Below are 27,008 nucleotides of genomic sequence, written 5' to 3'. Positions count from 1 at the left end.
AGTTTTGAGCTATATCTCATTATTCTCTATTTAACTGACTTTCTACAATGGCTGCACTAATGTACTAACCATCCTTCAAACAAGCCCAGAATTCTTCTACTTTCATGCCTTTGACCACACCACCCAACTTCTACCCATCCCCAAAATGACATTACTCCTTTTACTCCATCCTCCCAACACTTACTGACTCCATAAAATTCTTCATGATCACTCACTCCTGCCCCCAATATTCTCTTGTTTTCTCTTTCCAGTACCACTGTCTATACTACTTAGACATACATTATTTAATTACTATTAATTAGTAATTAATATACATTAATTATCTATTATAAATGTTATGCTATTAGGATTACTTCCTTGTGAACAGAAATACTTCTTTACATCCCTTAAGTGGCTAGAATAGTGATTTTTCATATCATGTGTATAAAATAAAAATCTTGATTTAATTATTCCCCATGTTTCAAAAACCTACAAAGTCTAGGGTCTGCAGATTTTTTTTAAAAGAGAGAAAAAACACACTTTCTTACAGAAGTTTGTCCATTAGAGAGAGATTTCTTGGCTGTAAGGGCATCCCATGAATCAACAAACCATTCACATTTGACTGATGACTGCCACTGGCAGTTTGACAGAGACTCATCTACATGTCAAAACAAAAACAAACAAAAAACATCCCCATTACTCTTTATTTGACTGTGGGAACAGTTGTTTGGTTTTCTAATCTTTTCAAATATTCATTTGATAGTAAAAACAGAGAATTTTTAAAAGGAAGAGGAACTTCTTGGCAGCTTGATGTCTGCAATGTACTGGACTGGTTAGCTGACCCTTAATCTCAGTCCTAGATTGGAGTCCAAGGTAAATTAGGAAGTATCCTTTCTAGTTTACTGTGTCTGGCCAGGCAAAGGGTATCCTATCAAGGATAAAAGTCATTTTCACAGGTAGGAAGAGGAAAAACTTTGTCTAATAATTTTTTATGTATAATAAATCAGAATCTAGGCAAATATACAATGAAAAGTTTAAATAAAATGAAAAGCAAATTACAACAAATAAACGTGCTAATTTACTCTTTCTGCTCTATGTCTTTATATTTACAAGAAAACATTGCATAATTCATGACTTGCTCCTAGTATTCTACACATTCAACAAACTTAGTTGCATTTTTATTAACAAGACAGGTTTTGAGAGGCAATATGAATGGATTTCTTTTTTTGAAACTTAACCTGGTACTTTCCAGGAGCTCTGTTTGACTGATTTCAGGTTAATCATCATCAGCCCATGCTTCTTGCCCAGTTCCTTCTGTGTGAAGGCCAATCCCTCCCTATGACACCCAGTCCCTAGGACCATGTTTTGTGAAATGAGAAGAAAATTATACATCTTTCATAAAATTTAGATCAATATAATAGAGATTATCCTAAAGAATAGACATCTTGGTTGCTTCTTCAAAAGCAACACAAACAAAAAAAACATGATTCTTTATTAGGTCCCAGGAACACTTATTTGGTTTTCTAATCTTTTCAAATATTCTTTTGATGGTAAGAATGGAGAACTTTTAAAGGGTGGGGTGCTTCTTGATAGCTTACTGATGTAGGAATTGAAGAATAGGGTAAAAGTTATAACAAACTCCCTGCTGATCAGAATCTCATCATTTAGTTTAAAACTAAAATTACAAAAAGAGTTATATGTTATTATTATTTTTATTATTATAAAATATATTTCCCATAATGAATTAATGAACATGGTAGAAATTTTTTCACTTTTCTGGATCACACTAACCCTTGGTAGGTGAGAATGACAAAGAGGTTGTTCCACAAGAAAAAAACTTAAATTTTTATCAGTACCACCAGGCTATTCAAGAAACTGATTTCCTGAGCTTACTGGATTCGATGTGATGGAGAGCATCTTAGACTGGGGCACTCGAGGTAACACCAATGGCTGAGGTTCACATGGCATACAAGGGCTTCCAGAATCAGATCTTGTTGTCAAAGCATTGCTCTCATCATCTACACAAAAGAACAAAGGCAAATCTTGCTATTTAAGAGTCAAAGAAACATGACTTTTCAAATTGGTTTAAGTGTTATTTTCAAAGAACTTTTCAGAGAACTATTTCTCAGTTATACTTAGATTAGATCTTCAAAGTTGGAAAGAAAATATTAGTTTTGCTATAAGTAGCAAACAAACCTTTTAAATGGTTTCCTCTCCAAATGAATGTTGATTAAGTAAGAAACCAAGCTTGAGCTTTACATGAAATTTTCTTTCTCAGGAAACAGGAAAAACATTTTCATCTCTGCAATTAAAAGACTCACCTTAAAATTTCCTAATCATGAGTTCCTGGTCTTGTGTATTTGTGTATTTTTATCAGTGTTATTTTTACATAACGAAAGTATGCTAGCCTTCATCTAAAAAGACAGCCTATCTAAACACTGTCATCACACCACTGACCTGACCACAGTAGGGTATCACTTCTTTTAGACTTCCAAGATCAATGATATTTATCTACAGTATAAGCTCTTGGAGGGCTGAGCTTACCAGAATGCCTTGTAGAGAGGTATTTAGTTCATAAAGATTTGATGGACTTCATTGTAGAACAGCTGCCTGGGAAAAGAATGTAGTCTGTGTTCCTTGAGCAGAAAAGAGCTAGCTGACTCCCACAGAATCAGAAGCATCAATGCTTCAAAAATTTACTGAATTCTATCTACTGGCCTTATTGTCTCAGTACTCTAACACCTTGGAACATTTCAATTGCTCTCAATAAACAATCAAGACAAAAAGAAATTCCCTTCTGGCTCTACTTCAGTCTCAAAATGTTAATTCCCTATTTTAGAAGACCTGAGGTCTCATAGTGATAGATAGCAGTGGAATAATCCTGTCCTTGTCCTCTCTAGCCTTCATTTTATTATCAAAATTCTCAAATGAATAATCTCTCCTTCACACTATCTTCTTCCTCAGTTTCAACCCTACAAACTGTCCTGGTGACTACCTGTGCACTAAACAGAATGACCTTTCCTCCTTGCTGACCCTTCCTCACAGAACTTCTGAGCTCGGTGGACTTTAAGGACCAGTAATCCTAAAGTCCGCTGCCCCATCCTTTATATTCCTACAGATTCTCTGTGTGCATGCTGTTCCTTGCTCCACCCCCAGCCCCAATAGAATACAAGCTTCATCAGAGCGGGAACAGTTCTGTCTGTGCATCCTTAGCACTTAACCAAGTATCTGGTGTGGAGGACAAGGACTGAGATGGGACTTGTAATACAGAAAGTTTAGATCACGAGACTCCCGAGAGATTCTTTGAGAAGCAGTGGTATAGAGAACTCCCAGATGAGGAAACCTGCCTTCTCTGGAAATGTTAGCTCTAGAGAGCTGACAGAAACAACTGCCCAGGGCCACCCAGCCAGGAGCTGTCCAAGGTGGTCCTTGAACCCAGTCTTTTCCAGCTTCAAGGTCGGCTCTCTATATCCTATCCCCCCTGGCATGCAGTGGGCAGTTAATTAATGCTTGATAAGTTGAATTTATGGCTCCCAGAAAAAGAAAAGCAGCAAGCTACCATATGATATCAATGAACTGGGAAGCATGAGGTAAAGTTCACTGTTTTTAAAAATGTATTCAAGGATATAACCAAAAGATGAAGCTCATGGAAAGACCATTCCAGGAGGGCTCAAATTCAGGTAGGCTGTGAAGACCAAAACTACCAATGACCCAGAGACACAGAGAGAAAGTCACATGGCAGCTTGGGAAGTAGAGGAGCCATCCAATACAAGCCTGCCAGGATCCAGCTCGGCTCTAATTCTCCTTCTGCATGTGAGCAATGTTAGGAGGGTTGATTCAATATGGAACACTTCACCAGGCCCCAACAAGCTCCTCCAGCCCATGAAGAGCAGAAGGGCCGAGGCCCTGCTGCTCCTGCTTCCACACCGATCCCTACCTGAAGCTGATCCCTCCCAGTGCCTCCGAATCAGCTCCTCCATGCAGTCCAGCATCTTGCTCCACACGTTGTCAAACACGTAGGCAAGAACATCCTCCTTCATGCAATGAAATGGAGCAATGGGAGGATACCCTAATTTTTCTTTCTCACAAGACAGGCCTAATTTTCTTCCATGTAACCTATCTTCCCTAAGACAGAAGGAAAGAAAGGGAAGGCAGTAAAGACACTTTGTTCCTGTTATGTGTGGGACATGTATTTACATATATAAAGCTGCCTTTTGAGCAAAAACAGTTCTGCACAAAGTGAAAATACTGCATTTTCATTACAAATTTCTCTTTCTCCTGCAAGTACTGTGTGAAATACTCTATAAATAGTTTTAAAGATCTGGGTTGATGGATGATCATGCCAGGGGAACAATGAGAAGGCTAAACACACTTGAACAGACTTTGATATGGTTATAAATTATAATTGAGGACAATATTAATTTGATATTTAATGGTAGGCTTGATTCTTATGATGTATGGCAATTTCAATTTTAACAAAACCTTTTGGAATCCTATTTGCTGGCCTCCAGGAGCTTACATTCTCCTTACAGGAGGGGACACATACAGAATTAGATAATACAAAATCAAGAAAAAGAGGGATGAAGGAAAGACAGATCATATAGAAGCATGAACAGTAAACAATTCTCATAAATGTGATGAATATAACATTTTCTCAATCAAACCAAAGCAAGACTATCTAGAGCCAGCTATGGAAAATGAGGAACTGAGAAGGGGAGAAAAATGGGTGACCCTTCTAAGACTTCCTCGGGTCTACAGGCCAGGCAGCCAGGTGGCACAATAGACAGAGTGCCGGGACTAGAGTCCGGAAGACCTGAGTTCAAATCCAGCCTCAGACACTTACCTGTGTGACCTTGGATAAGACACTTAACTCTATTTGTTTCAGTTTCCTCATCTGTAAAATAAGTCAGAGAAGGAAATGGCAAACCACTCCAGGGTCTTTGCCATTAAGAAAAGCTCAAATGAGGTCAACAAAGAGTTGGATCCAACCAAAAGAACGGAACAACAACAATTAGTTCTTCCTTACTTTTCAACATGGAATATCCATTATCAATGTGTGCCAGGAGCATACACATATATTACCTTTCTGGGTGCTAGAAACTAGTAAAGGTAGAATATTGAAATTTTGGGATTCACTTAGTTTATATGGGCAAATCTCCCACTCTGACAGCAAGAATTGTTATACTTTTATTGTGATTCAGATGCAATGGACCTCCTTGGTCTGAAGCAACATACCCAAAACTGTAAGAAGGGGAAGAATGAGAATGATAATCAATGAACAGAAGTGTAATTTAGGCTGCGTAGTATGATTTAAGGAAAGTTCATCTTTCAGCTCAACAAATAAATAAAATATCCCTTATGCTCTCTAAAACCTATCAATTAGAAATCCAGCTGCTATTAGGAAACAAAAAGTTTAAGAAGTATAAGAAAGAATAGGGAAAACATAGTCATGACTTATACCTTAGTCAAAACAAGCTTAACCAGCTTGATTTTCTAATATCTAGTGAAATAAACTAAGAGTATAAGAAGATGAGAGGAGCAAGGAGAAGAAAAGGTTACTTACAAGAAAAGGAATCTATCCCTCCTTTTCTTGAGGAAAGTATGGTTGTAGTGGAGCAGTGGGGGAACTTTGGTCAGATTGACTAATCATAAGGTACTGAATTTCTGGCAGGGATGGAGGAGAGAAGGAACCAGGAGATGTGAAAGGGGATTAAAGAAGGAGAAAAGGCACCAGAGAGAAAACTTTGTTTGCTAAAAGGAAAATTTAGGTTTGTTATATGGAAAAAACTTCCTGTTATTTTTCACTGAGTTGTTAAGTAAAAGCTTGAAGATCCAGAATACTCAGATAGGATAGAGAGAGGTTTCTTGGTCAGGTATGGACTTAACTAGATGGTCTTGAGGGTCACTTCCAACTCTGAGAACAGAAGTTCTGGGTAGGAGTGCAAATGTGTAGAGAATATACAAGTAAATTCAGTGCAGAGAATACACAAGTAAATTCAGTGCAGGATGGGAAATGAAAATTGGTTCAATAGAGAAAATATCAATTACCTGTTCTGGAAGCTAAATGTATAACGGCTAATAAACAAAATCCGAAATTAAGATAAATCTGATTCACATCAGTAACTAAGTCCAGACATCAAAGCATATATAAACCACAACAACTTATTGAAAAGAGCTAAATAGCTTAAAAGTCAAAATACCCACTTGTCTGTAGTATCAAATGCTAGATATTCTTCTATTATCCCTTCTGAGACAATCACACTCTCTTCTTCATCTTCTCTTTCCATAGAACATAAGCTTGGAGATTTGGAGCCAGAAGCATCTTTATGAACATAAGAAAGTGAAAAGGGTAACTTCTTACCTCTTATACCAAACCTAGGGGAGAAAATAAAGGCAAATATAAATAAATCATTGTGCAATCTTTAACAAATAATACTACCTTATAACATAATACTTCATGGGAACCAGGGAAACCCTCAAATCATCTGTATATTCTTAGTTATCTGACTTGATTTCTTCTTCTGAATTGCTATCACATTTATTTTTCATACCATGCATTTGATATTTACGATCGCTTATGTTGGTTTAATGTCTTTTTTTCACACTAATTTTAAAAATAGAATTTTAATGCAAAAAAACCTAAAAAAATAATTTTAGCTACTTTATATAAGAAATAATTTTAAACTATTTTTATCACAAATTCTTTATCCTTGTTAGGGATTTACATGAAGCAGCAAGGTGAGGCTGTGGATATAGCACTGGATTTGGAGTCAGGAAGACTCATCTTCAAATCTGGCCTCAGATATGAACTAGCTGTATGAACTTGGATAAGTCACTTAATCCTGTTTGCCTCAGTTTCTTATCTGTAAAATGAACTGGAGAAGGAATGGCAAACCTCCAAAGTATCTCTGCCATGAAAACCCCCAAAATAGGATCAAAAAGAATTGGACAGACTTGAAACTCAAAAACAAAAAGTAATTTACAGTATTATAATTAGGATGTTGATGCTATTGCATGCTGTTTTTCCCACTTAAAATTTATACGTTTGCATACGATGATAAAGCTAATATACCTTTTTTCTTTTAATTATTCTTAAAAGATTATACATGGAAACATAAGTTTATATTATTTAGAGCTTGTCTAAAATGTGTTAATTCTTATCAAACAGTAATAAAACAATTATGTCATTGTTTCCTCTAAATTTTATTTTTTCTAGTTTTTGTTGCTTCTATTATTTCCAAAAACTTGAGTGTATATTGTTGTCATCATTCTGCTTTGTCACTTCATGTAAATCTTCCCATAGTTCTTCCTATTCTGCATACTTGTCATTTCTTATGGAACAGTAATGCTCCATTATGCTGTTATGCTGTTCCCAGACATTCCCTAATTCTTGGATACAAGGTGTTTTGAGCATTCTTTAAAATGCTATTAGGGGGGTGGCTAGGTGGTGTAGTGGATAAAGCACCAGCCTTGGAGTCAGGAGTACCTGGGTTCAAATCCGGTCTCAGACACTTAATAATTACCTAGCTGTGTGGCCTTGGGCAAACCACTTAAAACCCCGTTTGCCTTGCAAAAAAAAAAGCCTTATTAAAAAAAACAAAATGCTATTAGGAATATTTCTGTACAAATATTTTTCCCTTGTCAATAATATCCTCACAACAAAGCCATAGAAATAGAATCCCTGGAGTAAAGAAGTATGAAGTTTATAACTGTTATTAATAAATTATATGTTGCTTTCTGAAAAAGTTATATCAGCCACAGCTCTACCAGCAGGTTTAGTGTAGCTGTTTTTCCAAGGCACATTACCATTGATTTATGATTACTAACCATCTTGGCTAATGTGAAGATTATAAAGGTGATATATGAGTAGCTTTAATTTTATTTCTCTTATTGAGAAATTTTTTTAAAAATGTGGTTTTGGGGGCGGCTAGGTGATGAAGTGGATAGAGCACTGGCCCTGGAGTCAGGAGTACCTGAATTTAAATCCAGCCTCAGACACTTAATAATTACCTAGCTGTGTGGGGGCAAGCCACTTAACCCCATTTGCCTTGAAAAAAAACCTTAAAAAATGTAGTTTTTAATCTACATTTCTTCTTTTACTATATGTCTATTCACATGATCATATACCTCTTGGGTAATGGCTCTTACTCTTCTGAATTTGTGTAACTGCTAACCTTTAATTCAAAAATGCTTGTCACAATGATCTTTTCCCAAATATTTTCTTTCCTTTTTATCATGGATATATTTTTTTGTCATGTGAAAACTTTACTTTTATACAATTCAATGCCAATGATTTTGTCATCTATTTTTTGTCGAATACCTAATAATTTCCTCCCTCAACATAACATTTAAGCTGGAATTTGAAAGAAGTCAGGGAAACCAGAAGGTAGAGAGGAGGAGGATGAACATTCCAAGTATGAGAGACAGCCAGTAAAAATGCATGGAGTTGAGAGATGGAGTATCTTGTTCTAGGAATAGTAAAGCCACTATCACTGGATCACAGTGCCTAGGGGAAATAGAGGAGATTTAAGAAGATTAGAAGTGGGGAGGAAGGTTATGAAATACTTTGAATACAAAAAGAGAAACTTTTATTTGATCTTTGAGATAAAAGGGAATTTGCTGGAGTTTATTGAGTGGGAGTCAGGAGAAGGAAAGATGATATGGCTGAACCTACACTTTAGGAAAAGCACTTTAGCAGCTGAGTGGAAGATGGAATAGAGGGGCAGCAAGGTGGCATAGTGGATAAAGCACCGGCCCTGGACTCAGGAGTGCCTGGGTTCAAATCCGGTCTCAGACACTTAAGACCTAGCTGTGTGGCCTTGGGCAAGCCACTTAACCCCGTTTGCATTGCAGAAACCTAAAAAAACAAAACAAAACAAAACAAGATGGAATAGAAAGGGGAGAGACTGAGGCAGGTAGCTCCACCAATAGGCTATTGCAATAGTCTGGGCAGGATGGGATTGATAGGGACCTGCACCTGATAGGGTAGTGGCAGAGTAAGGGGAGAGGTTATAAAGGTAAATCCACAGGTCTTAGCAGCATATTGGATCTGGGGGATGAGAGGGAGGAGGTGAGAATGACACCTGGATTATAACCCTAGAGAACTGGTGAAATCAACCAGCCGTAAGACAGTATTCAGAGAAGAACGGGGAGTCCAGGAAGGAGTCTTATGAGGACAGAAGCTGAACTGATAGGGGTTAAGAAGAGAGAAGGTGGAGGCATCTAATGTAGATGACTTCTCAAGGACTTTAGCAAAAAAGGGCTTAAGAAATACAGGATGGGGGCAGCTAGGTGGTACAGTGGATAAAGCACCGGCCCTGGAGTCAGGAGTACCTGAGTTCAAATCTGGCCTCAGACACTTAATAATTACCTAGCTGTGTGGCCTTGGGCAAGCCACTGAACCCCATTTGCCTTGCAAAAACCTAAAAAAAAATACAGGATGATATTGGGATGGAGGGAGCTAATGAGATTTTTCAGGAGAGCAGTGACATGGGGACATGTTTGGTGGCAATGGGGAAAGAATCAGTAGACAGAGAGAGACCAAAGATAAGTGAGGGGGATAAAAAAGGGAGTAATCTGTTGGAAGACACAGGATGGAAAGAGATCACTTGTGGGATGGATGTAGAGGGGTTTGCTTTGGTAAGGGCTACCTCATCACGTGATAAAAGGGTGAAGGAGGAGATAGGGTCAGAAGGCATCTGAATGATAGGAGATGAGGAAAAGGAGACAAGAGGGATGAAACCAAGAATGGCTTCTATTTTATTCAGTAAAATATTAAACAAGGTTCTTCAGCTGAAAGGATGGGAGGAGGCGCCATTAGAAGGTTTGAAAAGAGATAAAAAGTTTGGAATATCCACTATGGTGAGTGGTGAGACAGTGAGTCAATTATGGAGGTGTAAAATGGTTGCCAAGTATTAGCAAGGGCTTAGCTGATATTTATAGTGGATCCAGTGAGGACTAATATGTGACTTTTCTCTACCTTCTTTCAGCAGCATATGTATGGGAACGAAGGCATTGAACAATGGATTCAAGAAGATAGTGTAGAATTGAACTGGTTCACCAAGGGTCAGGATGGGGAAAGAGGAGAACATAGTTAATGCAGATGAATGATGGTCTGGAAGAGAACAGAGGGTCAAGATATTGGGAGGTCATGGTATAGGCAAGAGCAGGGTTTTATATATGAAAGCAGAGAGAGAGGTAGAAGGCTAATAGATTGTGCACAGATAGGGAAATTTCAGAGCTCATGAACCTGGAAATGATATATTTGTGGGTGATGGTATGACCATCTTTGTGTGTAGATAACATGAGATGGCGAAGTAGATCATGAGAAATGAGTAAACTGAGGAACTGTAAGATTAGGGTTCTTGAGGGAATATCAATATGTGTATGTTAAGAAGAGTTTGAGGGTAAGAGCTAGAGAACAGAATGATTCTGAGCAGCCAGGTTCTAAATCCACTGAAGAAAGAAGGGGAGTGTCCTAGAGGTCCATCTAAGATACTTCAAAGAAGTTATTGGGATTCCAACTCCCCCAAATGACCGACATGAGGAAAGATCAGATATGTTCTCCTTGGCTCGAAGGGCAGTACTAAGCGCAAGGAGGGGATGTTGCAGAAAAGCGGATTTGGATTAATGTAAGGAAACCAGCCCTGAGGTATTGTGTCCTCTCAAAACATCTCCAAATTAAAGGTACACTGACCCTCTCAGAGAGGCTGTGAAGGATAATATTGCATTCTAGTATAGTTTGGAAAATGCTCTGAGGTCTGTCCCAATTCTGCTAAACCTTTGGCTTTTGTGATTTTCCTACAATTTTGTAATTCTTTTTTATCTTTACAAAAGTTATTTTATTTTTTAAATAAATACAATTTAATTTTAAAAAGTTTTTATGAAGAAAATACACTGTAAAAATAATGCTAGAGAACTATTAATTATTAGAGTATAATTTCTTAAAATAATATTTTATTTTTAAAATTACATGCAAAAAGTTCTCGACATTCATCTTTTTTGTAAGCATTTGGATTCCATAATTTTTTACCTCCCTCCCTTTCTTTCCCACTCCCCGTGAGAGCAAGTAATCTGATATAGGTGCTATATGTACAATCATGTTTAACATGTATAAATAACAGTCATGTTGTGAAAGAAGAATTAGAACTAAAGGGGGAAAAAATGAGAAAAAGAAAACACAAAATGTTTTAAAAAGTGAAAACAGTATGCTTTTTTTTCCCTCTACATTCAGACTCCATAGTTTTCTTTGGATGTCGATGGCATTTTCCATCACAAGTCCAAGAATTATTTTATAATTGTCTTTCTGGAGTGTGATATTTTTGTCATTGTAAGTACTAATTATTATTTCTATCAATTTATATTTTTTGTTGTTGGCTTTATATCCTATTTTACAAAAGCTTCAATCTTGACTAATTTTGTTGAGGTTCCTGAATTACCTCAATAAAATATATCATTTGTACATATTATTTAAACTTTTTTTGGTTTTTTTGCAAGGCAATGGGGTTAAGTGACTTGCCCAAGGCCACACAGCTAAGTGATTATTAAGTGTGTGAAGCCAAATTTGAACTCAGGTCATCCTGACTCCAGGGCCAGTGCTCTATCTACTGCACCACCTAGCTACCCCCATTTAAACTTTTTTTGTTCATATTTATTCTTTTACTTCTTCTTATTGCCTAAATATTTTAGCTAATATTCTAAAATTATGTTGAGAATATATTATCTACATGTGTCCAGTGTTATGCTGAGAATATATTATCTTCAGTCAGTCATTATTTTTAATTACTATATTATACTCTATCCCATTTCTGGTATATTATTACTTAGGTATTTGAATTCTTTCTAGTATTTAATACTATAAACAGTATTGTTATGACATATAAATTATTTTCTCCCTTTTTAGGTTATTTCCTTAGACTATATTTCCCAAAATGTAATTATTGTATTTTAGCTATACTTTTAATCTCTTCAGCTTAGCGCTCTCCATATAAAAGTTATTAAGTAAATGTTTGCTAAGTCAAAGTGATAAGTATAGAAGCTCATCACATGAGGTCAAATCCTAACTAGAGATCACTGAAAGCAATAGGCAAGCAATCCCAGCACAATCCAAAACATCCTCTTCTTTTTTGTATTAATTTGTGTACCTCACACCATTCATCTACAATTGCCTGATATACATAAGGATTGATGAACTAACTCAATGGACTCTTCCAACTGTGTGTCTTAAAATAGGACATTCTTGATTCACTTGGGCTTCTTATATAGATGGCTAAGCTATATTCTTTTGAGTGGCTGATCTTAATGAAGAAGTCCTGCAACTTTACAGAGTTTGGTTTTAATCATGTCATCACCACCTGGAGCATCTGGAAACTTAACCCTCTATACGGAAACCTTCTTCTATTTAACTCTTATGTAGGACCTTCTCTAAAGCCCTGATGAAGACTACAATCTTGACTCCTACATAAGCCAAGCTTCAATCTACAGACAATCTCTGTATTCAATTCACTACAAAGCAGTCCTTGGCAATACAAGGTGAAGAGTAAATTTGCTATTTTTAATAAAGCAGAGTTTAAATTAAAAACAAAAACACACCCATAACCAGAGAACCTTTGGGAAATTGTGTCTTGCTTTCAGTAACTCCCGGCTACTCCCTTACCCCAATATCTATCTGTTCATGCTGGATTCCGCATGATGGACACTGATCACTCCAGGACTATCAGGGAGCTCCAGGAGGCCACCTGCCCCTTCCCACTTCCTGGTTCGCTTCCACCTGGCTCCCTCCTGTGCACTCCACTCTCCAGCTCTGGTCTTCCTTACCCTATCTTCTGGATTGTTTTTTGGCACAGAATGGCATCCTTAATCATGCCCAGAAAACTCTTCTTAACCTCCTCCTCTGCACATCCCATTTCTTTTTATGCAAGGCCTTTTCCAGTTTCTTGGGAACTGGATGCTTTCTGTCTCTGTGTCACACACACACACACACACACACACACACAGCCACAAAAAACATTTTAGGTATAGAATGTAAGCTCCTCAGCTTATAGGACAGATTTAGCTCTTCTCACCAATGTAGTGATCCAAGACAATTCCAAAAGGCTCATGATGGAAAATGCCATCCACATCCAGATAAAGAACTATGGAGACACAATGCAGATTAAAGCATACTATTTTCACTTTAAAAAAATGTTTTTTCTTTCTTGTGGTTTTCCTCTTTTGTTCTGATTCTTCTTTCACAACATGACTAATATGGAAATATACTTAACATGACTGTACATGTAGCACCTATATCAGTTTACTTACTGTCTTGGAGAGTGAGAGGGGGAGGGAGAAAAATTTGGAACTCAAAATCTTAAAAAATTAATGTTGAAAATAATCTTTACATGTAATTGGAAAAAAATAAAATACTATTAAGTGTCAAAAAAAAAAAAGAAAATAAAACTGCTTAAGGACAAGGGCCATTTCCTTTTTTTGTATTCCCAGGGCTCAGGACAATGTTTGGCTCTTTGTAAAGAATGTTTATTGACTGATCAAGTAATTTTTATAAGATTTTAATAACAAGAGGAAATAACTTGTTGAAGGAAAGTTAATTTCCAAGTCAAATGCTTTTTTTTTTTTTGGTAAGAAACAGACACAAACAACAAAGTTTTTTTTTTAGGTTTTTGCAAGGCAATGGGGTTAAGTGGCTTCCCCAAGGCCATACAGCTAGGTAATTATTAAGTGTCTGAGGCTGGATTTGAACTCAGGTACTCCTGACTCCAGGGCTGGTGCTCTATCCACTGAGCCACCTAGCCACCCCACTACAACAAAGATTTTTATACCCCTTTAAAAGACTATTAAGATAATTTATTATGGAAAGTCACCTGCAAAATCCTTTCTCATATAGGGTTAGACACCTTTGAGAAATGCAAACCATTTTCAGGAAGATTTTTATCAAGTGGTGAGAAGTTCTTGTCTTCTTGCCCCCATAATTTCTTTTTTTGATAATAATACTGTCTCATCTCATTCTTTTATAATCTTTTATGGATATTCTGAAACAATGATTCCAGAGTGCCTTTACAGCTATGCCATTTCCATCAGGTTGCTTCTGAATTTATATGTTCAGGTTGTGATACATTAATGACTGTGATAACATTTTTGAACATGGAAATAGTTAAATTTTAGGGATTTCATCTATATTTGGTACACCAAACTAATTTCCAAAAGTAAAAAAAAAAATCATAAAATCCATTGTTCTCAGGGATATAGAAGAACAAGTAAATATTAATTTTTAGCAACACCACAAACTAATGAAGATTTTAAAGCAAATTTTAAATTTGTTTCAGTATTTTGATGCATTTCATTGCTGTAACTATTCTTTCTATAGTCTAACTACACCTTCTCATTCTGTGTGGACTCTCTTTTATTTGTTTGTTTGTTGCAAGGCAAGGATAGACAACTAGGTAATAATCACTGTGTCTGAGGCTGGATTTGAACTCAAATCCTCCTGACTACAGGGCTGGTGCTCTATCCTCTATGCCACCTAGCTGCCTTCTGTGACTCTTTTTGAGGCAGGGACTCTTTTGTTTGGAGGGATTATTCGTAGCACCTAGCACAGTGCCTAGCAAGAGAGAAATGCCTGGTAAATGGGAATCATTAGAATGCAAAAAAGTATAAGGGACAAAAGATGGGACAGCATGAATATTGATATCAAGGAGACTCTAAAAGACTTTCAAGAAATCCTCCAGTGCACTGGGTAAAATATCCCTGGAGGATTTGTAAAAGAGTATAGAAAAGAATCACATAGAACAAGAAGGCAAAATATTGAAACACATTAAAAATTTGGCTGATGTATCTTGAATTTTTAACCTTCATTCCTTTCATTACTGAGACTACTTTTATTTACCTTTCTAAAAATCTTTTATTATAAATTTAACATGTAATAAATATCAATAGATCATTATACCAAATATAGACTAAATCTCTAAAATTTAATTACATGTTCAAAAATGAAATCACTTAATAAAAAAAAGTACAAAAGAAGGTGGTTTAGCCCTACCTGATCTAAAATTATATTATAAAGCATCAGTCATCAAAACTGTCCAGTATTGGCTAAGAAATAGAGTGGTGGATCAGTGGAATAGACTAGGTTTAATAGCAGGAAACAATTATAGTAATCTGTTGTTTGATAAACCCAAAGAGTCCAACTATTGGGATAAAAACTCTCTCTTCGATAAAAACTGCTGGGAAAATTAGAAGTTGGAAGAAACTTAGATTAGAACAACACCTCATACCCTTTACCAAGATAAGATCCAAATGGATACAGGATTTAGACATAAAACAATACTATAAGCAAATTAGAAGATCAAGGACTAGTTTACCTGTCAGATCTATGGAAAGGGAAGCACTTTATGACTAAGGAAGAGATGGAGAACATCACTAAAAACTAGATGATTTCGATTACATTAAATTAAAAAGCTTTTGCACAGACAAACCACTGTAACCAAGATCAAAAGAAATGTAGTAAACTGGGAAACAATCTTTACAACTAATGTTTCTGACAAAGGACTCATTTCTAAAATATACAGAGAACTGAATCAAATTTAAAAAATAAAAAAGCCATTCCCCAAATGACAAATGGTCAAAGGATATGCAAAGGAAATTTACAGATGAGGAGATCAAAGCAATCCATAGTCATGTGAAAAACTGCTCTAAATCATTACTTATTAGAGAAATGCAAATTAAAGCTTCTCTGAGGTACCACCTCACACCTCTCAGACTGGCCAATGTGACCAGAAAGAATAATGATCATTGTGGGAAGGGTTGTGGGAAATCTGGGACACTATCATGTTGTTGGTGGAGCTGTGAACTCATTCAAGCTTTCTGGAGAGCAATTTGGAACTACGCCCAAAGGGCAACAAAAACATGCATACCCTCTGATCCAACAATACCACTACTGCGTCTATACCCTGAAGAGATGATGAAAAAAGGGTAAAAACATCACTTGTACAAAAATATTCATAGCAGCCCTGTTTGTGGTGGCAAAGAATTGGAAATCGAGTAAATGTCCTTCAATTGGGGAATGGCTTAGCAAACTGTGGTATATGTATGTCATGGAACACTATTGTTCTATTGGAAATCAGAAGGGATGGGAATTCAGGGAAGCCTGGAGGGATTTGCATGAACTGATGCTGAGTGAGATGAGCAGGACCAGAAAAACACTGTACACCCTAACAGCAACATGGGGCGATGATCAACCTTGATGGACTTGCTCATTCCATCAGTGCAACAATCAGGGACAATTTGGGCTGTCTGCAGTGGAGAATGCCAGCTGTATCCAGAGGAAGAACTGTGGAGTTTGAACAAAGTCCAAGGACTATTAACTTTAATTTAGGGAAAAAAACTGCTATCTTATTGTCTGATCTTCCTATCTCTTATACTTTATGTTTCTTCCTTAAGGATATGACTTCTCTCTCATCGAATTCAATGTGGATCAATGTATACCATGGAAACAATGTAAAGACTGGCAAATTGCCTTCTGTTGGGGGTGGGGGAGGGAGTAAGATTAGGGGAAAAATTGTAAAATTCAAAGTAAATAAAATCTTAAAAAAATCCAAAATGCTATTAAAAAAAAAAAAGAAATCACAACCAGGATAGATCTACTATTCTCCTGTGATTCCTCATCATGGCACGGGGTGGCCTTGATCCTTGAAGGCTCTGGGTATGGAGCTCTAATAATCTCTGGTAGGTATTCTGAAAGTCTGGTCATCCAAGGACCAGTCTGGCTGAGACTGGGGGAGGTCATCACTATGTTGGACGAGGGATGATGAACTTGTTAGTCACAGTAACTTTGAAAGTCTTTGGAGGGAGTGGTTATCTATCTACATTTGCAAAGTAAGTACACATAGAACAAATAATTGAACTCTGAAATAGTATATATTAATTTTTGCCTCATTTTTATCAGTTCATCCTTTTATGTTCATTGGTCTTTCTATCTCTTTTTTTTTTGCATCACCACAATATTCCAACATTAAAAGGCAAGGATATGGTAAATAATTGCACAGGACGGCAAGACACTGATGAGAATTGTGATCTCTGATGAGAACTGTGAGTGGCAGAACCTATCCACCTTTATGACACAATGGATCTGTCAAAATAAATTTATTCAATCATTTCCCATCCACTGAACACTATTTTCAGTTTTTCACAGTTAAGCATACTTTTGTACAAATATGGCCTTTTTCCTTGCTAATAATAGCTTTAGGATACAGCATGTACAAGTGAATTGATGGATCAAAGGAAATGATTAGAGGAATTCTCCTTATATAGTGCTATGTTTCTCTATTCTCCCCATTCTACAATTCCAATGACAATGTGAAAAAATGATCTATTTTCTCCACATTGCCAACACTGAACAGTATCAGTCTTTGCTGCTTTTGCCATCTGGGATACCAAGATGTTAAGTGATTTGCCCCAGGGTCACCCAGTCAGAAATATCAGCTAAGGCTCTGGAACTCAGAGAGTTTCCTGACTTGATTCATCTGCCAAGGCAGACAATGGTCTAAGCCTGAAGATTGCAAACCTGATGTTTGACTGGCCCCCTACCCAGATGAAATCACAGATCTCATATACAAAGAACTCTGTTTTTTACTGACTCTTTACCTAGGCATCCTCTGCCATCATTCATAGCTACCAAAATGTAATTCCTCACTGCCTTTTGATAGGATAGTTATACTATTTAATACACTGAGACTTCTTTTGACCGTGGGTACTGCTAGTCAACAGGCTATAAGACTTCAGTCAGAAAATTCATTAAACTAAAAGTTTAAGATTCTTTACAACAAATTAATGCTTTCTGTGAAAGTATTCAAAAACTAATCAACACAATTATTAGATAAACAACAATTTCTGCATAATAAAAATGGCCTTTTTTAGACAAAGTCATTTCACCAACAATATTTCAAAAAACAAAATTTTAGGACAAATAGCATTTTGGATAATCCCATGAGGTTCAACATATTGAGATTTAGAGACTTAACCTTTATCTTCAAGCATCAGCACAAATAAAAAGATCTACTACTTACACAGAAGACTCTCTTTCTTGGTTCACTGTCGTTTCATGTGAGGCTGAAGTTACTGATGGAGACCTAGGATACAATCCATAACCTTCGCATGGAGTGACTATCTGCTTTCCCAGAATCCTTCAAATTAAAGAAACAGATGAAGCAATTCACCCACATTCACATATCAGTAATACCACTGATAACAAAATACAAACATTTTTATTCATACTTTTCTGTTTTCAAGATCAGATGTTTATCAGATTCTGATCTCTGTCCTTAATACCTGAGATGAGGAAAGGTGGATGTCCACTGTTGGCACTCTTCTTGCAGATTCTTTGTATGGATGCTCAATTTTTGTTCATATAAAAGTTCATCAATGACTGTGAACATCAACTGAACTTTTTCAGTGGCATTTCGGTCAAGTTCCTAAACATAAATACCCAGAAAAAAAATAATTTCCAGATAGGTTTGAGATCTGTTAAACTCATAAAAAAAATCACTTAAATATTTGTTCAATATGAAAAAGTATCATGTTTCCATAAGAGACAAATTAAATTATTGGAAGGTTTCAGCATATATATAAATTACTCAAATGATCTCTATAGTTGCAAATAAAATTTGTACTACAGCCTTTCTTAAATCTACTGTGAAGAATTATACCACAATGTGGGGAAAAAACCCAAGACTAATTCACAATTCAAATTTCAACCTTCAAAAGGAAATAAGCATGAGGGAAAAAAACATAATGCTACCTCTCCTCTGTTACACATTTAGAAAACTTTTGTTGTTCAGCTGTTTTCAGTTGTGTCCAATTCTTTGTGATTTGATTTGGGATTTTTCTTGGCAAAGATACTGGAGTAGTTTGCTATTCCCTTCTCCGGCTCATTTAACAGATGAGGAAACTGAGACAAAGAGAGCTAAGTGACTTGCCCAGGGTCACACCACTAGTGTCTGAGGTCACATTTGAACTCAGGAAGAGTCTTCCTGACTAGAGACTCGGTACTTCATTCACTACACCATGTAGTTTCCCACATAGTAAAATTACAACTCTTCAAACTGAAATTTTATTAAACTTTATGTACTATACTAGAGGAAGATAAAATATTCCAGAGGAAGTAAAAAAAAAAAGAGAGTATGAGCTCTGCTCAGGGTAAATGGGATGATTTACTGGATGATGGAAAAAGCCATAACTATTCAACTTTTACTTTTTATTTTCTTTTGTTTTAGAGAATGATTTTTAGACCGGGAAGGATAACAATAAAAAATGGTTAACAAGGAGATGAAACCCAAGATAAATGAGAAAATAATAACTGAGCAACTATGTGCTCTCAATGCATTCAAATAACCAGTTCAGGACAAATGATATTTCAGGGTATTAAAAGAACTGGTGGATCTGGTTGCTGTATTACTATTCATTAAATATGACAAATCATGAAGAGTTGGAGGGATGTTGCAATACCAAAAAAAGGAAAAATGTCTGTAATTTTTTTAAGGGGAAGAAGGCACAGTTTGAAACTTTTAAGTCTATTAAGTTTAGTTTTGGTTTCTGGCAAAATTCTACAATGTATTACTAAAGACATGACTTCTTAGCATCTGAAAAAAGATGGATTACTAAAAGCCAAGTCAGCATAATTTCATTAAGAATAATAATGCCAGAACAACGTAATTTTCTTCCTGATAAACTTATTAATTAGCAGATAAAGGGAATACTGTATACCTGTTAAAATTGAATTTCTGGTGGTATTTGATAAAATTTCTCATATTATTCTTCTCAACAAGATGGGAGTCATAGAGTTTAGATGTTGTTATAGTTACCTAGATTTAGACCTCAAATAGTCATTAATGATTCATCATCTCTAGAAGTATATCAGGGATCTCTCCATGGTCCTGAGCTAGTTAACATTTTTATCAATGACTTTGATAAAGGTATATAGATGGCAAGTTGATCAAATTTACAGATAACTCGAAGCTGGTCATATAAATAACAAGTTGAATGAGACATGGGTCAAACAAGAGTCCAAATCTCCTATTTTAAAAAGATGAAATTTTAGAGAATCCTATACCTGGATGCAAATCCCCCCCCCCAATATTACAAGGATAAGATGGGGAGGGTTTGACAGCAATTTGGCTGAAAAAGATCTAGGTTTAGTGTTCCTCATACTCAATGAGATTTAAAAAGAAAGAAACATGGCAGTCAAAAAAACTTAGCTGATCATAGGCTGTATTATGAGAAAAAAATGAGAAGGGGGGGAAAATCCCACTATTCTTTGACTCAGTCAACCTACATCTTGACTATTGTATTCAGTTCTGAATATGGCATTTAACATATTGGAGCACCTTCATAAGTAGGTAATCAAGATGGTAAAGGGAATCATACTATATGAAAAAGATCCTACTATAAAAGAAGCAGTTGAAGGAATCAGGGATAGTTGGCTTTAAAAAAAGATTTAGGACAGAAGCTTTTCAAGAGCTACATGAAGAAAATGGATTAGATTTAATTCTGTTTGGTCCCAGTGGATAGGATTAGGAGTAATGTATAGAAATTATATTGAACCTAATTCTGCCTCTCCACAAAGGTAAGCTCTGTAAAAATGGGAGTTATGTAAATATGGAACAGGCTGCCTTAAAAGTTGAAACTTTCTCTTCCCTGTAGATATTCAAGGAGAAATTCTTGGTCAAATATAGATTGGACTTTGTAAGTCTCTTCCAAATCTAATATTCTGTCAAAATAGTAGGATTTAAATTTCTGTCAGAGTACTCTTACCACCCAACAGAAAGTCTTTCATCTTTTATTCAGTCAAGAGAAGAAGGAAACCCATCAGACTGAATCTGCCTTGATGAATAAAGCAATAAGGGCAACAGGAAGAATCCATAGTTCTAGATTTTTCTATTAATTTTCAGGCTACAGTGAGTGCTATGTTAAGGTCTATAATTTAGGATGGATAGTGATAAACAAGAGAACATCCAAAGGAGGATAAAAAAAGAAGGGAAAGCCTGAATACATATAATTTCAGGATTTTTGAAGGACTTGAGGGTTTTTAAACAGGACTAGGAGAAGAGATAATGCAGGGGCATATGACAGCTGTCTTTAAGAATCTGAAGGGCTGTCCTGTGGAAGTATAGTTAGACTTGGTCTATTTGACTCAAAGGCAAAAATAAGGGCAAAAAGGGCAGAGGTTTCTAATGTAAATTGGATGAAAGGAAAAACTGCTTAGCTAGTAGAACCCAATAAAAATAGGAGGTTGTGGATTCCCCTTCACCCAGAGGTTTTTAGGAAAAGGTTGGATGATGACCAGCAAGAACACTGAAATTCCTTCCAACTCTGAAATTCTGTGATTCTGGAATAGGTCCAATTGTGTATATATGTATATATAGTAAGTTGATAAGTAGCCAGTATAATAAGATTGTAAACTCTCCTAAAGTCCAAAAGAGCATAAATTACAAATTGTATCAGATAATAACCAAAATTCACATCCTGTTCATATGTGGGACCTGGGGAAGCTCTTTAGGAAGTGCTTGAGATCTCACTCTCAAGATCCCTGAGCATTCTTCCATCCATTGGTACTACGCTATCTAGGGGCTCCCTGCTCAAAGCCACATATGAGTGAGATTCTTTCCTGCCTCCCCTCTTGCCCATACTACCAGCTCTCCTTCACCATTCCATTCCCTGTCCCCATACCATCTGTCTCTATAGCTCTTTCACTGCTTGTCTCTAAACTATATCTACCTTATTAAAGTATGACTGCAGTCTCACTTGCCACCTTCCTGCTGCCACCAGGGTGTTCCTAGGAATTACCCCAAGAACTGGGAATACTGATGCTCCAATTTCCTAATTTGTGATTCAATTTCTATATCTGTAAAAGGGTGATGCTAATTTCCTTAAATTGACAGCAGATGAAAATTAAGGGTACTAAAAACTAAACAGTATTTCAAAATACTATTTTGTAAACACAACTACATTAGAAGTATATGAAAAAACATGAAGAAATAAGGCTGGTAAATTCTGACTTTCAGCTTTAGGTACTACCCGACAAATTGTTCTACCACACTGATTATATGTAACTCACACCATATCCCCAGGAGAAGTCTGAGCTGCCTTCAGTAGAGATCCCCGTGCCTGCATAACTCAGAAAGGCAGATCTTGAATTGCCAGTGTCAGTTGATGTAAAAGGTGATTCTTGTGTGATGTCAGATTCACTAAATTCACAATTGGAGAAGGGGGGGGAATGGAAAAATTTTCAGATATCTTCATGTTTTTGCAAAATAAACTGTTCAGAAATTTGTATACAAATGTGCTCATAAAGGGTATAATAAGAATTTCTAAAATGAACAATTAGCATAGTTATGGAGTACTTTGGGGTGCCATGGCAACCAGTATTCAATAAAACTATAATGTAACAATAATACAGTAAAATGGAATTCAAATTAACATAAAATTATTAATATTTTAATTTTCAAATATTATAATTCTGCAAAAGGTCATCAACTTTAAATATTCTCTCACTTTTTTTAACATTTGCGCATAAAACAATTTCACAAGCAAATGAGAGGCTGACAAAATAATACAACAATTTAAAATTGAAGCAAAATACATTCTGGATAATGATTATTTCAGAAAATTACTCAGTGGCAACTCTCAGATCACAATCTTCTGGATAATATTACTTAAAATTTATTAATATTTGCAATGTGCATATTGCTTACAACTACCAAGCACCAAGAAACAGTGAAGTTTAAAGGGAACAGAACCAGAAGAACATCATAGTCAGCAATGCAATGCACTTCAATGAAGAACTTAGCTGTTATCAGCAAAAAATGATCTAGGACAATCCCAAAAGACTGAAGTATACTATTCCCTCTCCAGAGAAAGAACTGATATTGTTTGAATACAGACTACTGAAGCAAGTTATTTTTCACTTGGTTTTTCTTTTATTCAAGGCTTCTTGAACTAAATGTCTAAAGTAGAAATGTTTTATAAAAGTGTACACATATAACCTTTATCTGATTGTTGACTGTCTCAGGGAAGAGAGGAAAGGGGGGAGGAGTTTGGGAAGGATAGAATTTGGATCTTCAAAACTTTAAATAAAAATATTTTTTAAAAATGAGTCATTCCTCCAATTGATAAATGGTCAAAACACATGAGTATGCAGTCTTCAGATGAAGAAATCAAAGCTATCTATAGTCAGATGAAAAATATTCTAGATGACTAATGAATGGACAAATGCAAATTAAAATAATTATGAAGTACCCCATCTATCAGACTGGCTAATATGACAGAAAAGGAAAATGACAAATTTGAAGGGAAGGTGGAAAAGCTAGAACACTAATGCACTGATGGTAGAGTCGTAAACTTTCTGGAGTGAATGGAAATATGCCAAAGGGCTATAGAACTGTACATACTCTTTGATAGAGCAATACCAATAATAGGTCTGTATTGAACAACAAATTGTGGTATGTGACTGTGATGTAGTGTTACTGTGCTATAGGAAATGATGAGCCGGATTATTCCAGAAAAACCTGGGAAGACTTATGAGAACAGATGCAAAGAGTAGAACCAAGAGAAAATTTTACAGAGTAACAGAAATGCTGCAAGATGATCACTGAGAATGACCTAGCTAATCTCAGAAATATAGTAAATTAAGACAACATCCAAAGTTTTATGATGAAAAATGACGTCCATCTCCAGAGAAAGATGTGAAAGAGTCTAAATATAGGCTAGAGCATATTTTTTCAACTTTCTTTTTTATTGTTTGTTTCTGTACGTGTGCAGTTCTTTTTGTAACACAGCTAATGTGGTAATGTTTCACATAACTGCACATGTATGATTTATTTCAAATTGCTTGTCTTCTCAATGAGAGGGCAATGGGAAAAGAAAATTTAGAACTCAAAAATTTAAAAACTGTTAAAAATTTTTGTTTACATATAAATGAGAAAAGAAAATGGAAAGTAAATATGAAAAAAGGAAAAGTCTTATGCATGCAAACTTAAAAAGTAAAGTTAATTATAACTATTTACTAATAAAATGAAATGAATATAAGGAAAAAAATTAAATGAGATAATGTAATGCACTTATACAAAGTACTCTGCAACTATAAATGGCATATATGTAATTTATTGTATTACTAACTTCCAAACTTAATAGAACTTATATCTGTAAAAGCTCTAAGAAAATGGTACACCTAACATTTTTACCTCTGGTAATTTGACTCTTTTTCATGGCTGTTATTGGTAGGGGAAATTTCATCCAACTTCTCTGGAGGGGGATGATGATCAAGAGCATTTTTGGTAATTCCTCTCCTACAAAGGGTAAAACAGTATTATGTTAGCTATTAAAAAATGACATTTTTCAATAATTTGATGATTTAAAAGTTAATCACCATTTACATATGCAAGAATTTAAGTATAAATTATATTTGTGACTTCATGTAAAAAGGACTCATTACAAATACAGCAAATGATCAAAACCTTGGCAGTTTACTATCAGAAGGACATCTAGTATGTTTTGAAGGATTATGGTGTCTGATGTAAAATGGTATGGAGATAACCTGAAGGGGCTAAATTCTGTATCTGAAAGTCTGAAACTCATTTGAGCTCCAAAGGCAGAGAAAAGCTGGGAAATTAAGACAATTACCTCCCTAAATCAGACAAAAGCTAGTTGATAGAGCTTATAAAGTACCATACTTTGTATATAAGGATCAAACTACAAACCCACAGTTGAGAATTTACTTTTAGTTTTTATTTAGCAGTGAGGAATGATTCTGTATCTAAACTCCTCTCAACAAATATCTCTTATGACATCATGAGCTAAAAAATAGTCAGATTTTAGGCACTGAATTCTTCACTCTGAAATAGAGACTTTGCTTTTGCTAGTTTCATATTAACTGGCACTGAATGATTCACAATAGTATAGTATCACCAGGAAGATCCTGCTATTAGAAAGGTGTTTTTTGTTTGTTGGTCAGGAAGCAACTCAGAATTATGGAAACTACTGCAGAATTTTCCCAATGAAATCCTAATGTTCTATTCACTGATTCTATATAACTGTCCATCTGCAGTGTCTATGCAAAATATATCTATCAATAGACTGTGGATTCAATTGCATTTCATAATCTGGAAGATAAAAGTGGTCATCTGTATGTATGTATACACACACACACACACACACACACACAGTTTCCTTAGTTTTTCCTGTGTGGCTTGATAGACTTTTCTTTTCTGAGTGGATGTGGATCTTATTCAGTCATAAGTATTCTGGGACTTATCACAAGGATTATGTTAAACACATCAAAAGCACTTTGAGGATCTTTATATTTATAGGGAATTCCTCCTCTAAAGTTCTGTGGACTCTGTACAGTATATATTTCATGACAGGGCAAAACCCTTTTGCTTGCTGATAAGAAGATCAATGAACATAGCTATCTTTTTTTTTTTTTTAGGTTTTTGCAAGGCAAACAGGGTTAAGTGGCTTGCCCAAGGCCACACAGCTAGGTAATTAAGTGTCTGAGAACCCAGTACTCCTGACTCCAGGGCCGGTGCTTTATCCACTATGCCATCTAGCCTCCCCATATAGGATCTTAACATAAACAAGGTAGAAGATTTTTGCAAGGCAATAGGGTTAAGTGACTTGCCCAAAGTCACACAGGTAATTAATAAGTTTCTGAAGTCGCATTTGAATTCAGAACCTCCTGACTCCAGGGCCAGTGCTGTATTCACTGTGCCACCTAGCTGCCCCTATTAATAACTTTCTTGAAAAAAGTGTGTGGACATCAAAGCAATGTCTCTTATAAAAAAAAAGAGGTATGCCCATCAAGTAGTGAGAATGGGGGAACAAACAGAACCCCAAATTCATGAAATGAAAAGCCCCTTGGTTACTTCTACCTTGGACTCCCTTCTCTTCCTTTAAGACACAAGCATCATCTTTCTGCCAGAAAGCTTTTTGGATTCCTCTTAACTACTAATTCTTTGGGGTATTTTTGTAGCTATTCATTTTATATTTATGCTTTGTATGGTTGACTAAGACAAAATGTTTAAAGAGCTGATGGGCTCAATCATCTTTGTTTGTATCCTATTTCCCAATTAAGGCACTTGGCCATAATGAGCTTCATCTGTGAAGACTCCTACCTATATTAGTCACTTCCCACTTCCTCACCAGGGGAAGGTTCCAATAGGAGAATAGAGCCCATTTCTTTAAAGCAGGGGTGGGGAATCTTTTTTCCTGCCAAGAACAATTTGAATATTATAACACCATTCACAGACTTTTTTTGGCCAAACAATGAATTCACCCCTAACAACTTAATGTAGATTTGGGGATTTTTTTTTTCAGATTAAAAGCATGGATGCCTATCTGGGAACTTCTGCTGGGGACTGGCAACAGCCAACTTTTCTCCCTCTCTGGGACATCAGTGGAAATGAAACTAAGGACAATTTAGGAAATTAAGGACAATTTACCACCAGACCAAGAGATTCCCCTTTGGATTGTCTCTTGTGAAATTGGAAAGAACTTTGTCTTTTATGATCATTTAATTCTTTTTGCCTGGCCTCAACACTATTTAGAGGACCATGGTTTTGATCACCCCAATTATCAAACCCACAGGCCTTTATGTGATTGGCAAGATCTTAAAACCTGGACTATCAAGGGTCTGTCTGTGTTTCTCCTGTGTTATGTCTCTATGTGGCTTAGTTGGCCAACCCAACTCTTCCTCTCCCTATCTTCTCATTGTCCTTATCTTAGTTATGTCACAGCTAGAAAATGGGAGAATCAGAATTCCCCTAACAATTTGTGACTCGGGTGCCATCAGATTTATTTACCTGAAAATTGCTATCTTGAAAAGGGAGAGTCTGTCTTCCTATCTCTAACTTGGGCCAGGCCTCTGATTAAAGGGTCAGGCTGGGATTCACCTTCTTCCCAAAAGAGATAAATTCTCTTTGTTGGGAAATTAACTTCCCTTAGATTGACAACAAAGTGGTCACAACTTAAGCCTGGAACAGTTC

At 36.1% G+C, this 27,008-nt stretch overlaps 1 protein-coding gene across 5 annotated transcripts in view; it reads right to left on the bottom strand.

The window, feature by feature from the left end:
* FAM149B1 (family with sequence similarity 149 member B1) overlaps positions 1–27,008 on the bottom strand; it is a 49,182-nt gene that overhangs the window by 18,407 nt on the left and 3,767 nt on the right. For 3 of the 5 annotated variants that reach the window (XM_074232824.1, XM_074232820.1, XM_074232821.1), the window contains exons 2-9: positions 24,210–24,314; positions 22,085–22,214; positions 18,301–18,443; positions 18,039–18,155; positions 6,184–6,354; positions 3,917–4,104; positions 1,873–1,997; positions 528–637 (exon numbers count right to left, since the gene is read on the bottom strand). In XM_074232824.1, coding sequence (XP_074088925.1) covers positions 528–637; positions 1,873–1,997; positions 3,917–4,104; positions 6,184–6,354; positions 18,039–18,155; positions 18,301–18,443; positions 22,085–22,214; positions 24,210–24,314 — 1,089 coding nt within the window. Of the gene's footprint in view, positions 1–527; positions 638–1,872; positions 1,998–3,916; positions 4,105–6,183; positions 6,355–18,038; positions 18,156–18,300; positions 18,444–22,084; positions 22,215–24,209; positions 24,315–27,008 lie in introns of those variants that run through there. The other 2 variants (XM_074232822.1, XM_074232823.1) reach the window with 2 other exon arrangements.

Source organism: Macrotis lagotis, chromosome 4, assembly GCF_037893015.1.
Source record: "Macrotis lagotis isolate mMagLag1 chromosome 4, bilby.v1.9.chrom.fasta, whole genome shotgun sequence".
Taxonomy (NCBI): Eukaryota; Metazoa; Chordata; class Mammalia; order Peramelemorphia; family Peramelidae; genus Macrotis; species Macrotis lagotis.
Note: the sequence above shows the minus strand (reverse complement) of the source record. Positions and strands in the feature narration are given on the sequence as shown.